The sequence below is a fragment of the Andrographis paniculata genome, unplaced genomic scaffold, assembly GCF_009805555.1.
Source record: "Andrographis paniculata isolate CXL003 unplaced genomic scaffold, ASM980555v1 Contig34END, whole genome shotgun sequence".
Lineage (NCBI taxonomy): Eukaryota > Viridiplantae > Streptophyta > Magnoliopsida > Lamiales > Acanthaceae > Andrographis > Andrographis paniculata.
Window position 1 is genome coordinate 1,740,617 of NW_026137567.1, and position 15,934 is coordinate 1,756,550.

At 36.0% G+C, this 15,934-nt stretch overlaps 1 protein-coding gene across 1 annotated transcript; it reads left to right on the forward strand.

Moving 5' to 3' along the window:
• Positions 1–4,576: 4,576 nt before the first annotated feature.
• LOC127248651 (glycerophosphodiester phosphodiesterase GDPD6-like) lies at positions 4,577–8,221 on the forward strand. Its single transcript, XM_051271107.1, has 8 exons — positions 4,577–4,743; positions 4,847–5,749; positions 6,260–6,443; positions 6,662–6,736; positions 6,930–7,039; positions 7,123–7,341; positions 7,423–7,578; positions 7,789–8,221. The coding sequence occupies exons 2-8, from the start codon at positions 5,549–5,551 to the stop codon at positions 7,957–7,959; spliced, it is 1,116 nt and encodes a 371-aa protein (XP_051127064.1). The 5' UTR covers positions 4,577–4,743; positions 4,847–5,548; the 3' UTR covers positions 7,960–8,221.
• The last annotated feature ends 7,713 nt before the right edge of the window (positions 8,222–15,934 follow it).

The window sequence follows — 15,934 nt, forward strand, 5'->3', positions numbered from 1 at the left end:
GAAAAATCCGGATGCTTTCTCGTTATTAGTAACATTTCTTTACTATTATTTTTTTTAAATTATATTTTTATATTTTATTCTGATTTATGATTTTTTTGGTACATATGAAAATTGTAGCATTCAAAACAAACAAGTAAATTTTTTTCTTATTTTTTTGAATGTCTCTGATTACTATTGCGAATAAAAGAAAAAATAACATAGTTTTTTGTGGCTAATTATTTTGGATAATTAAATATGTTAATGATGATTAATTTAATTGATAATATATGTGAAATTCATAAAAATAACTACAAATATACAAAAATAAATTTTAATATTTTTTGTTTATATATCTGATTCAAATTATCTAAATATATTAGTTTAACAAATTCCACTACTTACTAAATTAATTTTATGATAATATACATAAATTTTAATCACCGGAACAACATACAACCATACCCATAGCATCTCCGTTCATATAAGACAATGGGTGTGTTTTTTTAGGAGGTTTTGGGAAAATTTAGGTTTGAATTGGATTTTTATTTGAATTTTGGGATGAGCTTGAATTTTGATTTTTTTTTTTTTTTTTTTTTTTTGAATTTGGTTGGAGTTTGAGGAGTTTTGATATGTATTGATTTGATGAGTATGAATATAATAATATAAATATATAGTAATTTGTATAATTTAATTATAAATTTATATTATAATTATTATAATTTTTTTATATTTATAATTCTGTGTAAAACTGTTACATCATTGATATTGGATCTGTGTCTCCACAGTGATGTCTAGAGTATAGAAGATAAGTAAGAATAATCAAAAGTCAAATAGAAAACCACACAAACGATATCATATACAAAGCATATATATTATATATATATATATACAGTTTACATTCCTGCATGCATATATTCAAATTTCCTTGCGTAAGATTTAAAATAACAAACTATTGAAAACTGTTGGTTACAATCCATAAGGATATACAAAAACTTGACAGCTGATGTCCTTTATCTAAATATAAAAAATCAAGGGTTGTTTCTTTACTCCGGTTTGGTGAATTTGAGTTTGGATTTAGTTTTTATTTAAATTTTAAAATAAGTATGAGTTCTTGTGTTTCATTTGTGTTTTGGTTTGGTTTGGGTCTGGATAGTTTTGATATGTATTGATTTTATAGATAATAATAATAATAATATAAATGTGTATTAAATTTAATTGATAAAATTAATAGTAGTATGATTTGATTATGAATATATATTATATCTAACATATATATTTTTAAAATTTTATTTATTTGTATTATAAAAAATTTCATTCTCTCCACATATGCTATGTATGATAATATTTTATTATATATTGGACTTCTTTTGAATGCAAAATTTTGTATATATATATATATATATATATGCTCTTGATGGTTTTTTTTTTAATGTTTATTAGGCTCACGAATGCCAAAACACCTTAGGTGTGTGATCATACCTAAGAAAAGCACAACGTTGGATGAATGAAAAATTACAAAAAGGTCATTTGGGGGTAAATGCATAAGCGCATTCTGCACACGACATCACACTATTATTTCACTAAACGAAAGATGAAGATGAAGAGACAAACATAGATGCAAGAGAGCATAGGTGTGCAGATACACGACGGACTTCCAAACATTCCTGCATCATTCCTAGAATTGAATTTCTTTGTCGATTCTCAAAATATTGATGGTATGATGACCTTTCTATTTTGATGTATATTTTTTTATTTCTATGGATTTTGAGTAGAATTAATTTCTAGTGTAGGCGTGATTGATATTTGGGGTGTGAATTTGTGAGATTTGGTTTTGTTAAATTTGATGTTGGATAATTTTTAATTATTATCGACAAGTTTAGAAATCTTGAATTGATATTTGCGCACGTATAGTTTGAGGTTTCATAATTATATTGGAGATTAATTGGCATCCGTACTTGTGTAATCTTTCAATTGGAGTAGTTTCCTAGAGAAAGAATACTTTAGGGAAAATTAAAATTAATTTTGAACATTCCTCGCAGGAATTTTGTTACGTACCTAGGATTGTCACTAGATCAAGAAAATATCTAACAGTCGTACCTTAGCTATCGAAAAAGTAAGAAATTGTTGATTTTGAACGCGTGTAACTCAACTATAACACCAATTTATCCAACTAGTCAATGAACTTAATTTTAGTTGATAAACAAATTTCATATTCTAAACAAAAAGACTACGTCTATGCCGAAATTAAATTATCTTTGAAAAATCAACCATCTTTCAATTTAATTTATTTTATTTTAGTGAATTTCTTTTTCCTCTTGTTTAGATCCCCCGTTATAAATATTAGTATAATTATAAATAATCAAATAGTCAAATCTTTTGTGATTGCATGCGAAGGCGACCCCACTCATCATTTACCAGTTATAGTGTATTGTAACGTAAGAACTAATATTTTTGCAGCCTTGCAAGAGAGCTTTTATTATTGTTGCAGTTAGGTGTTACAACGATAATGATGAAGGTGGAATTAGGAAAATTAAAGTATTTTGATTGCCTCCAATATGAAAAATACTATTAGGGTGTGTTTACTTTGTAAGAAATTATTATAATACATGTATTATCTGAATTATATGATAAAATAATTTAATGTTACTATAATGAATTGTTGTATAAGATTATTAAATTTTCTTAAAATACCCTTAATTAAAAGATAAAATTAATAGTAAAATAGGTAGTAATGTTATTGATAAAATAGTATACTAGATATAAATAATATGACTTAGGCATTGAATGTAGGTAAACTACAGGTTTGCGCCACGCGCCTGGACTAGATAATTTTGTTATGTGTTTAAACTTGAGCTTGGTACATGTTACGAAATCTATTATGCACCATAGCATAATCAAAATAACACAATATTTTGTTGAACATGAAGTCCAATAAAATAGATTCAAATAGTCCAAAATAAAATAAATTCAAATAGACCAAAATACAGCTCTTATACAATAAGTCGCATGCAGGATCGGAAATACATTCTAGTGATAAAAGTCATTTATTTTGCATGCATGCATGCAATTTCATAAATTATTATGTTAGTTTAATTAATTAATTAATCATATTTGAATTTTGATTATTTTTTAATTATCTTATATAATTAAACTAACTTTAAATTGTAGCCCACTTTTCTCCCATTAAGTCTATCACATTCAAAATAGTGAGAAGTGGCAGAAAAATCGTGATGGACGGTTTTTCTTTTTAATTATAAATACTCTCACATATGGGTTACTAAACCTACTCTAATACACCATCGCTGTTTGAGAGCCAGGGTTTGGCAGCATCATCCTAGGGTTCCAGGATCTGACAATATCTTCGCAGGGTTCCAAAGTTTGGCAACATCCTCCCAAGGTTCCAGAGCTTGACAACACCATCTTTCCACGGTTCCAACTACCCTTCTTTGAAGAAGGAGATCTCAAGAATAAATTTAATTTTTAGCAATGGCTGGAGGTTTGTTTAAATTCCGCTTCCGCTAACATATTTGATTATATGTTTATTTTCTAACATTTGGTATCAGAGCAGGTTTTTGCCTCTGCCTTGCTTTGAATTTTCTTCTTCTCAAATTCTTGATCAAGTTTAGCTTTAATTTCTTATTTGAAATATTTTGGTTTCTTATTTTCAACAATTGCTTTGCGATATTTTTTGATCAAAATCCGATCCTGTGATTTGAGAAAATTTCATTCTGTTTTCAAGGAAAATTGTGAATTTTATTTTGAAATTAATTTATGCAAAATATTAAATTTCTGAATTTTTCCTGTGTTGTGTTTGATGGAGTGTTCAAATTCTTCTGTAATGTCTTATGTGCACTTCATATCCGTGCCAACTTGTATGCGCAATTAATTACCTTGAGGAAGCCATTCCATGTTTAATTTTTGAGATTAATTGATCAGATCAATGGATGTTTAATTGATCATTTAATCCACTAGAACAGACTTATTTTTCCAGATTGATCTGTTTGCTAGATGTTGGTTTGAATTTTCATTATAAGTTTGTCTATACATTATATCCGCCTGTCGTTGCGTTTGTATTCGCTTCTTTGCAATCCATGTATATGATTATAGAATCGTAATCAATTTGCTTTTTAAGAGATATCGTAAGATATCATAATATGTCAATCAAACTTACTTCTTAATATTATTTTAAATATATAAAATTTTTATAATTTTTTATTTTACTGATATTATTACAATAATATTATACATAAAGAAAATAATATATATATTTAAATTTTTGAGAATCCACATAAATTTATGTAGTAACTAGAGATTTATAGAATGAAATTTGTTAACAATTTTATATAATAATCTAATAAAATATATAGATTATTAAAGTCCATAAATCGTTTAATTCATCCCGATCTTTTAAAATCTGAGTTTTTAAAAAATTTTAAAAATATGAATTAAAAACATCCAAAAATTTAAAATTTTTGATTAAATACTTTTATTATTCAAAGTATAGTCTGGTGGGTATGCTCCTGGATTTGATTATTGCCAAATTTTGTGTTCACTACTTTTATTACTCAAACACACCAGACCGGATCCTCACCGTCTATTCATATCCACTTGGGAATATGCCATTTGGATCCTACAACTGATCGTCCTCTCTAAACTGATGATTGGATTTGGCAATATGTGAAACTCACAACTCCTTTTGACTACCGACGATCCGATCAAAGAAGAAGCAGAAGAATCAGATCTCAGCAACTATGAATTCGCTACGTGAGCACGTTATCACTCCTATTTTAATCCATTCATTCTTTGTTTTTTTTTTTTTTTTCCTCGTTTGTTTATTGATTGTGCCTTGCATTTCGTGTTGATTTAGCTGAATGACGGTTTTATCTGAAGTATATCAGCTCGTCGATTTCAATGTTGTTGAGATTTCGAATTGAGATAAATTTATTCACGGCTACTGACATTTCTCTACTTGTATTTGCAAGTATATTTGTAAGTTTCCTAAAATCATATATGTTTAGTTGTGTTAGGGGCCTTCGAGTTTATGATCATATATGAAATTTTGATTCGAACTTATCAAGTGTTCCGGTTAAAGCTTCTTGGATTCATACGAAAATTAGATCAATGCTGCAACTCACTAAAAACAAGGTTTAAATTTCAAAATCGGAACCTGATTGTCCTGCCAGAAATGTCTTATATCCATTTAAGTTCAGTAAGTGGTTATGTTTTGTATTTGAAACCACAAAAAAAAAAAAAAAAAAAATCAATACTGCAGTGTTTGTAGTTTTGTCTTGATTGATGCAGACTCAAGGGGAATGCCACTGCACTTTTGCCGTAATCAACTCTAACTTTATGAGTTATGCATTTATAATGTTTGATAAGAAGCTTGTGGTTATTAAATTCGCTGCAGTCTTGCATTATTAAGTAGTTTCACTATGGAGTCTCATCTCAAGAGTCTGCTTCATGTTTTGATGTTCATCTATCTGTTCATGGAGTTTTACTTATGAATTTTCAATGAACGTAATCTGAGACTGAGCATAGATCATTATTTCCTGTCACAATTATAGAAGTTATGCACGGCTCTATCCCTTCAGGTCTCATTTATTTTGTGTTTCTGCTGCTTCTTATTGGGGGCTCTTCAAGACCACTCTATCCACTACCAAGTAGAAGAAATGATAGAAATAGACGACCTCTCCAAACCTTTCGGCCATTTAACATTGCGCATCGTGGTTCGAATGGAGAAATTCCTGAAGAAACCACTGCTGCATATCTGGTAGGTATTCTTCCTCTTCAGTCCATGCACAAAATACTGGCCTGGCCCTTGTTGTTAGTTACCTTTTATGCCCCTTTAAAGTTTATTCTTCGTTTTAGAACATTCAAATTGCACATAAAACCTTTTTAATTAGTTACTATATGCAGCATCTTAGATTCCCTGGCTGTAGTATTAGTTGCTCATAGTGCATTCTGATTTTCGGCATTCTTGCCGTCTTGTCATAAAGCACTCGTGTATTGCATTGCATAGTGTGAAACTATCAATATTTAACAATTGGAAAGATCATATTCCTAGAAAATATTGATGAGTAAATGTGGATATGGAGTGAAATGGTTGTTAAAATTAGGATGATATTACAAGACTTGCTTACCGTTGGATGACTTTCTTGCTATGCTCATTCACAAAATATGAAAAGAGAGATGGGCTTGGATTCTGAGATGAGCAGCAACAACCCCAATGACACTGTTTTTGTAATTGATTGATTATATAAGAAATTTGATTAATTTGCAGAGAGCCATTGAAGAAGGTGCTGATTTCATAGAGTCGGATATTTTGGCCTCCAAAGATGGTGCTCTCATATGCTTCCATGATGTATACCTTGATGACACTACTGATATATCCGAGCACAAGGAATTCTCTGACAGAAAAAGGACCTACCGGGTTCAAGAGCAAAATATTACGGGTCATTTTGTAGGTAACTAGACCATCCAATGGTATCTGCTTACTCTGTAGTTTTTCTTACCTTGTGCACGTTTAAGTTTTTTCTTATTACTCATGAAAAGGTTTTGAAGTGCTCTAATAAAATATCGAAAGATTGTTCTTCCTGGTGTCTGAGCTTTTTTTTTTTAGTTTTTGTCATCAAAGATAAATTATGACTTCTGATTTGTCGATGTTTCCCCTTATGATGTGTAGTTGATTTCACACTAGAAGAATTGAAGTCCCTTCGAGTGAATCAAAGATTTTCTTTCCGAGATCAACAGTACAATGGTTAGTCCTCGAATTTTAGCGCTCAGGCAAGTTTCAACGTTATGTTTATCCCTCTATTACGTCGTCTAGCTGATATATGTATGCCCTCAATACTGCTTTGACTTATGCTCAGTCTTTCCCAACATGGAACACCAAACTAAACTGTTTTGTTGAACATAAAATGATTTTACACGTCCGACCTTTTACACTGCAGGGAAGTATAGTATTATCACATTCGAGGAGTTCATTTCAATTGCTCTGGATGCACATAGAACTGTCGGGATATATCCCGAGATAAAAAACCCAGTATTCATCAATCAACACGTGAGTTTTTCTTCACCGTGGAAAATGCCCAAAACATTTGGCATTTCAAAGGGATTTTACATCGGGCGTGCCCTTTGTGACAGGTGAAATGGGCGGATGGTAAGAAATTTGAGGACAAATTTGTGGAGACACTCGAGAAGTATAGATACAAAGGCTCTTACTTGTCCAAGCAATGGCTAAGACAGCCCGTTTTTATTCAGTCATTTGCGCCGACGTCTCTTTTGTATATATCAAAACTCACCGAGTTACCCAAGATCTTTTTGATCGACGATATGACAATGCCAACTCAAGATACGAACCAGGTTTGTACCTTTCATGTTTTCCTTATACGAAATTCACATTGATGATATATATGTCTTGGCATTAACAATTTAGTGCATCAGTCCTATTGGGAGATCACTTCAGATAGATATCTCGACTATATCAAGGATTTTGTAGTTGGAATTGGGCCGTGGAAGGACACTATAGTTACTGTATCGAATAATTATCTACAAGCGACCACTGATCTTGTAGCGCGAGCTCACGCCCGTAACCTTCAGGTATGCAGATTAAGAAAATCTATATCCTAATAATATATAAAAAGGCCTAATTAATGAAATCTTGCTGCTTGTTCTTCTTTGAGAACTTGAGTGAGGAGTAGACACCATTTTTGCGCAATATCTATATCTTGTTGAACTCACTCACGTCATGTGCTTCGATGATATGCATACGACTAGACATTGTCATGATCTTTTAACTATATTATCCAGGTGCATACTTACACTTTCCGGAATGAGAACAAGTACTTGCACTTCAACTTCAGCCAAGATCCCTACAATGAATTCGATTATTGGATAAACAAGATGGGAGTCGATGGGCTGTTCACGGACTTCACGGGAAGCCTACACCAGTATCAAGAATGGACGTCGCCTGCCAACTGAGACGACGAATCTTCATATACTAATTTGTGTTAAGAATATAACACGTGAAAATCCAAATGAAAAAAAAAATAAAAAATCAAATAGAATATTGAATAACACAAGATCCAAGCCGCATTCCACGCTAATTTTTTTGAAGTAAATTCGGTTCGCTACCGACTGTTTCTCAAAATACAACGGAGAGGAGAGAGGTAGAGATATTCACTTGTAGGATTTTTAGTTGTTTATTTTTATTATTTTAAGGCTCGAGGCTCATTTTTTGTCTATTTCAATGTAGTCAAGCTCAAGTTTAGGCCAAGTTCAAACTAAGGTCCAAACACATCCAATTCAACTCCAATTAATATATTTACAATAAATGGACTACAATGCAAGATATTTATCGTTGGTATGATTTGTTTGGTCTTTATATGTGGGACCCTTTACCTCTTTAACCCTCACACACCAACTATTTGTTCATAATATTGTTGCTTAGCATTAGCTTGCTATGATCACACGGTTCAGGAGCTCCTAATTGTTTATTCTTTCTCTTCTCTACGTATTGAAGTTGAAGAAATATTTAGGTACCATGATTATTATGTCTTTATAGCCATGATCATGGTGAGTTTTTACTTGAAACTAAAATCAAAAGTAGTCAATCTATAATGTTTATCATAAAGATAAAAAATTCAAGATTGATTAAATATTTGATTCAGCTCGTGGCTGAATTTATTTTGTCCGTTACATGTTAATTGTGATCAATCGTTGAGATTTTTCATATGGTTAAAAATGTCTTTTGATTTACATGTTAAGTTAGATGTTCTTTCCCTTATTTATGAACATGATTTAAGGAAAACAAAAATACATTTATATCATATATAATTAGATTTCAATAAGATACAAACTTAATCATTAGATTGTAACTTTATTTTTAAATATAAATTCATTTATATATTTGGCATTGTTATGTGATTTTTTTCCTTTTTCACAACGAAACACTTGTTGTAGTTTTCTTTTTCGTTGTGAATGGGAGGCGTTAGGATTCAAATCACTGAGATTTTGGAAATGATTGTCTGTATATGAATGTTGTTAGTATTTTAGAATTATTAAGGCATGATTCATAAATTTCTCAAATTAAACAATAAATTTGAAAACCCTAGGTTTAGAACAAGTTTAACAAAATAGATTCAGGCAAGCTAGAAACGTTGCGCAGGGAATTTGAGAAGGTTGAGGAGAAAGTTGAAAAGAGAGTTCAGAGAATTAAATCCACAAACGAAAAGTAATAACCACAACCTCGGGGGCTGAATTTGTGGAACCAGCACCGCTGGAGGCTTATTACAGAAGGAGAAGGGTACTTGAGCTAACAGAGGACTGGGGGAAGCTCAGAGAACTGAAGTCCATCCCATTCAGAAAATTCATCCTAGAGTTCCCGGAGGATTACCTTAGATTCGAATACACAGAGGAAACAGAGCAAAGGTTTCTGGTGAGCGACTGGTGGTTGGATTACGAGGAGCTTGGGGACTTCCAGCTGAAAGAGCTGAAGGACAAACTTGGGCGCGATTTTGATTTGGGCGCGATAATCGTCATAGATATCTGGGAAAGAAGAAACGGAGAAAGAAACGTTAGGTCACGGGACCCTGATTACAGAACTATGCCGACGCGCGAGCGTCAATTTGCCCACTTCAGCCCCAGAACTGCAAATGAGGCCGCTGCTCCCAGCGGCCTTCCACAAAGCATGGCTGGAGTCCAAGGGGTTCACCCTCATCCCCAAACAAAAAAAAGAGGAAATCACAGGCGGCTGCACCCCTTCCACCAAAAAGAAAAATGAAGGTTGGGGGGGTGGGAAATAATAAGAGAAGAAGTGACACCCCAAGCCGATCCGGAAGAGGCCGCTGCAGGACCCAATTTTAAACGAACCATCTCCAATGAAACTCCCGTCGATGAGGAGGAGGAGTCCTTCCGGTTTGTTCGGGAGATAGAGGAGGAACTATTCGGGGCAGAACTGGCCAGGAGAGATAAGGGGGGAAAGCTCCGGGAGCGACCGCTGGTGAGAAGAGGTCAAAGCGAAAGGAAGACCCCGCTCCAGCGCCTGTCAAAAATGCGAGGGTGAAAGAGGCACTGCAAAAAAATTCAACACCCCCTCGACGAGCGATAAGGCCGGAGAAAGAGAAAGGTAAAGCGGTGGAAGAGGAAGCGCATGAAGACATGATCCCGCTCTCCAGACTAAGGAAAGGGATTACAATCAGAGAACCCACCGCTCAACTCAAAAGACCTTTACCAGCGAGGCCAATAACGGAGGGGGTATCACCCGAGCCGTAGAGTCCACTGGGCAATGAACCTATTCCCTTCAACCAGTAGGGGGCAAGTGAGCCAACTACTGTTGGACCAGGCAATGAAACCACAACCGTTAACCAGCCGGGAGCAGTGGAGCCTACTGCTTCTGGACCAGAGGAGGAGCGGGAGACCATCATAACTGAAGGAACCATCGGCGGGATCGATGTCACAGTGGAATCCTACAAGGAGTATCCCGCTGAGGTCACCGCTGCCGCAATCGCTGAAGTTGTCAATAAAACCGAAAGGGTCAAGGCAGTCATAACAAATCTTCTCCTTCTGCAGGTGTCTCTACACAGCCCCAGAACGCCAATAAACATTGGAACACCTGCAGAAACTCTGACTCCGGCCTCAGCAAAATTTGACAAAACTATCTTCGATGAGGAGGAGGATGAAGAGGAAAAACGATTCCGGAAAGAACAAGCTCAGCTGCTCGCCACAATGCAACAGTTAGAACATAAGTGACAGCGTGAGCGAGAGAAGAAAATGAAGATGAAGGTGTTGGCTAAGTTGCTGAAATACTGATAGCCGTTCACCCAACTCCAACTGCGATTCAGAAAATACTTGGAGCGGAAGAAGGCAGAACAGATGGAGTATGAGGCAGCGAGGCAACTGGTGTTCCTGAGGGATGTCACCCTTGAGCTAGCACCTGATTCCTCGAGGAAAGATGAGCCAGTGGACATCAGTTCGGCTGAGTCTGAGGGACAGTCACCATCACCCGCGGAAGCAGGCACATCAGCTTCCCGCGCGACTCTTGACACCTTAGAGAGACGTCTGGATGAACTCGACGCAGCCATGCTCAGCCAATACCTGATGACCTAAACATTGATAGATACTTATGCAAGGAATTTGGCTGAGGGACTGGCCACTAGCAGAAAGGCAAGCGCCGCACTAGAAGAGCGTGTGGATGCACTGGAGACTCGAGCTGCAAGCCTGGGTGCATCTCAAACAGAGATTTTGAAGGCGCTCTCAGCCATCACCCAACAGAACGCAATCCTCATGGAACAATAGCTTGACACAGCTCGAAGTCTCCAAAGAATGGAAGATCTAGTGCGGCAGCTGACGAGGAATTTTCCCCAGGGACGAGGACCTTCTAGCGAGACAAGAAAATAAAGGAAGGTCCTCCCCCATGTACATAGTTTCTGAAATGGCAAGGGCTGTACATAGAACAAATGATCAACGAAACAACAATTTTGGTAACAAATGAAATTTTTCTTTACTGTATGCCTACCATAATCTGAAGTATGTGTTCTTATTTAAGATACTTGTGATATCCCGCTGCATTAGCTCTGTGATATGTTTTAAAGTAAAGTTAGATAACTTACAAAGACCAGACCAAGTAATTGTCCTTCGAACTTTCTCAATAACTCAAACCTTGGTGTTAAACTAAGTAACAGCGGATAGGACTTGTGAGGATTGGTGCCCCCTTCGTTTCAATTTTCCCGTACTCAGTAGGGCAAGCGAACTTCTGTCTATCGTCTTTGTTCACAAGAGATGACTTGAAAAGAGAAATCCTTAAATATGGTTTAAGACACAATGTCAGCAAAGCAGGGATGACCCATCATTACAAAGGAGCTGAAAAGGCCTAGGTGCGCGAGAATCAAATAATCATGAGCAGACACAATGTTCGTTTGAAACTCATGATCCAACAAAAAAAATGATTCTCCGCACCTTTCGGCTAAAGGCTTCCTTAATAAAAAATAATCCCTGCTAAGCAAAAAAAAGTAGACGATACAGGGATAACTCCATTCATGTTAAATCAATTGACAAGTTTGAATGCTTAAGGATCAATTGTCTCTATCCGAGATTCACCTTACTCCCAATCATGGCACTGATCGTTATCAATTCTTGACTGCAGTGAACAAAATGACTATGTGATCTCATAATTTAGTTTGTTCGAGGACGAACAAAGGTTTAGTGTGAAAAGGTTTGATGACTCCAAATATAAGCATATTCTTTGCTTGAAAAAACTACATATTACTTGAATTTCTGTATAAAAACCATCACAATACCTAGTTAATGGCATACTTTATTGATCTATATCACTTGGCATGATCCGAAGTTGGTTTGTTAAGATTATTAACAATTTTTCCCCTTTTAAGCGGTGTCTTGGTGCCAGAAAAGCTAAGTCAGACGCCACAAGCGACATCCACCTCCGCTCGCAAGCGGCGATTACATCACCCGGAAAACTAAGGGAAGAGAGGCAAGCGGTAGCTTCCACCGCTCACAAGCGGCAGTCTCTCTCGCTCGCAAGGGACGGCTCAGACACCCACCGTTGCAGAGTGACAGCAGCCCAACTCAAACATTGACTAAGTGTCCCAACTGCAACAGTACAACCATTCCATTACCAGCCAGCACAAGCAAGCCTGCCTAGCTGCAGTGATGCCCTCCAGTCATCCGACAAGCGAGGAAGATCTGCCCCCTTATAAATCCATGCAAGGAGAGCGAGCACCCTAGGAGTTATGGTAAGTAACTGCTTCAACAGAATAATTGTCATCAATCGCCTAACTGCCTAGCGGTTGAAACCGCCTTGTAACTGCTTGCAACTGTTACTTTCACCTACTATAAATAGCACCAGATATCTGCATGTAAATATACTTTGACTGAAGTATATTAACAATTAATTTTCTGTGCATTCTAGCCGTCTTCCTGTTCTCCGAGAGCTCCAACCCTGTAAGGGAGTTCTCCACAGGAATGACCAAGGGAGTGGGGAGTCCCCTTCTCCCTTGGCCAAGACTTTACTGCTTACTTAGTGTAGTTTTATTACTTTCATTTACAGTTTTGTAAAATTAGAACTTCCAACTTTAATAGTAAGTAATGAAATATCATTCAATTCTTCATCCCTAGTTCTTTCATACTTTTTCATACTTATATAAATCCTGATTGTAAAGAATTTCGTCTCACTGGTTTAGAGCACAGAAGAATTGTTTATCTAAGCCTTGTCTTTTGCCACAAGCATTTTCAAGTTAGTTCAATGTAATTAAGTACTTGGGGGCCTTGTTGACCTGCTTAACTACTGGTTTGAATTCAATTTTGAGTAAAAAGAGGAAACATAAGGGTAAAGCCACTAATGAGGCAGACGTTGGGATAATTAATGGGGTATAGGCGGTGGTCTATTAGGTCACAGAAATTCCTAGTGACAGTAGGGTTTCTTTCTTATAATATTCCGATTTTGGGTGTCATTAAAGTCTTGTTGTAAATCCCTTAAGGTCAGATTCCAGTGATAAGAATTCTCTATAATTTGGTTTATATATTTACATCATCTTATTTCCCGCTTCCGTATTATACATATATGTCCGTTTACACACCAACATCGCTCGCTCATTTCATCCAGGAAAATCTAGCCATTAAGTAACGCACAGTCTAGACACAGCACCTCTCCTTCACTCTCTACCGCTTAACCTATACATATGTATATTCATTGTGCCACTCGCTCGTGTCCCATTCGCTTGCCCCTCATTGGCACTCCACCGCTCACCTCCGCGCCGCTTGCCTCCGCAACACTTTACCGCTTTACTTACCGTTTTTCTTAGATTTAGAACCTTTGATCCGCTGCAAAGCGGGTTCCTTTCTGCATAATTTTCGCCGCTTTCAAAAGATTTATACTTAATTTTAAAATTTGTGACTTAAAATCCCTGTGTTCGACCTGAAAACTCATCAGTTAAAGAGTATAAATAATTATGATAACTACTCAGGGTCTACAACCACAAATGTTTACCATATCTGATCACTCTCTATAATCCACCACATTTTATCTTCGAATGAAAATTCCCTGTGAATGTACACACATAAACAACTCTTAAATTTTAGTTATCATATGCCTACTTAGGAGAGAATGAGACTCTGCTGGTGATCATATCATCAAATCTTACATCCGACCAAGGGCTCGGCTTGATCCAAGTTGTGAAGAATCATAAGAAGGCTCTAGGATGGACGATTGCAGACATCAAAGGTATAAGTCCATTGTTTTGTACTCACAAGATTACTCTTGATGAAGGAGCAAAACCAGTTCGACAAGCACAAAGGAAGCTCAATGCAATAATGACTAAAGAGGTGAAGAAGGAAGTCATGAAGCTTCGCGGTGCTGGCATAATATATCCAATTGCTGATAGCCAGTGGGTGAGTCCTATCCAAGTGGTGCCGAAGAAGGCAGAGATAACCATGAAGGAGAATCAAGATGGTGAGATGGTTCCTGTTTGCAACCAAACAGGATGGCGGCAATGTGTTGATTATCGTAGGCTTAATGTTGTACCAAAAGAAAGATCATTTTCTTTTCTTTTTATTGACCAGATGATCGAAACTATTGTTTTTCAGATGAATTTTTAGGATACTTCCATATAGCAGTAGCACAAGACGATTAGGAGAAAACGACATTCACATGCCCCTTTGGTAATTTTTGTGTATATGCCATTTGGATTAGGTAATGCCCCTGCAACTTTCCAGAGATGTATACTGAGTATTTTCTCTGAGTATATTGAGAAAATCATTGAGGTATTTATGGATGATTTCAGTGTTTATGGTGATAGTTTTGAAAATTGTCTTGATAACTTGGCTTTGATCTTGAAAAGATGTTGTGAGGTTAATTTGGTGTTAATTGGGAGAAGTGTAAATTTATGGTCAATCAAGGTGTGATTTTAGGTCACATTGTTTCTTCTAGGAGTATAGAAATAGATAAAGCAAAGGTTGATCGTATTTCTACTCTGCCTTACCCCACTTTTGTTCGAGAAGTGCGCTCATTTTTAGGTCATGTAGGTTTTTACATGAAGTTCATAAAGGATTTTTCAAAGATTGCATCACCATTGTTCAAGTTGCTTCAAAAGAGAGTTTGATTTGAATTCAGTGAGCTTTTTGAGCAAGCCTTCGATCATTTGAAAAGGCGTTTGATTACCCCACCAATCGTGCAACCTCTAAATTGAAATTTTTCCTTTGAAGTGATGTGTGACGCAAGCGATATGGCAGTGGGAGCTGTTTTGGGTCAATGAGATGGAAAGACGCCTTGTGTTGTTTACTATGCATCAAAGGCTTTGAACGGAGCTCAGTTGAATTATACTGTGACCGAGAAAGAATTACTTGTCGTAGTTTTTGCTTTAGAAAAGTTTCGGTCTCATCTCTTAGGTTCTAAAGTTATTGACTTTTCTAATCATACATTATTGTGGTATTTGATGACCAAGAAAGAAGCTGAACCGAGATTAATACGATGGTTTTTACTCCTTCAAGAGTTCGATCTGGAAATCCGAGACAAGAAAGGATTTGAGAACTTGGTAGCAGACCACTTGAGTAGACTCACAATCACTGTGGAAAACGACTTGCCATTGAAGGAGATCTCTCCTGATGAACAATTACTTTCTTTGAGTGTTTTTATTCCTTTGTATGCTAATTTAGTGAACTATCTTGTTACTAATCAATTCCCTGCAGGTTGGCCTAAAACGAAGAAGGACAAGTTGAAAAGCGATGCAAAATACTACATTTGGGATAACCCTTATCTTTGAAGACGATGTGCAGATCAAGTCATAAGACAATGCGTTGAGGAAAGTGAGTTCCACTCGATCCTTACATTCTACCATACACTCGCGTGTGGAGGACATTTTGGAGCTCAAAGAACTGCAAGAAAGGTGTTGAATAGTGGATTCTATTGGCCTACGCTGTTTAAAGAAACCCATTTATTTTGTAA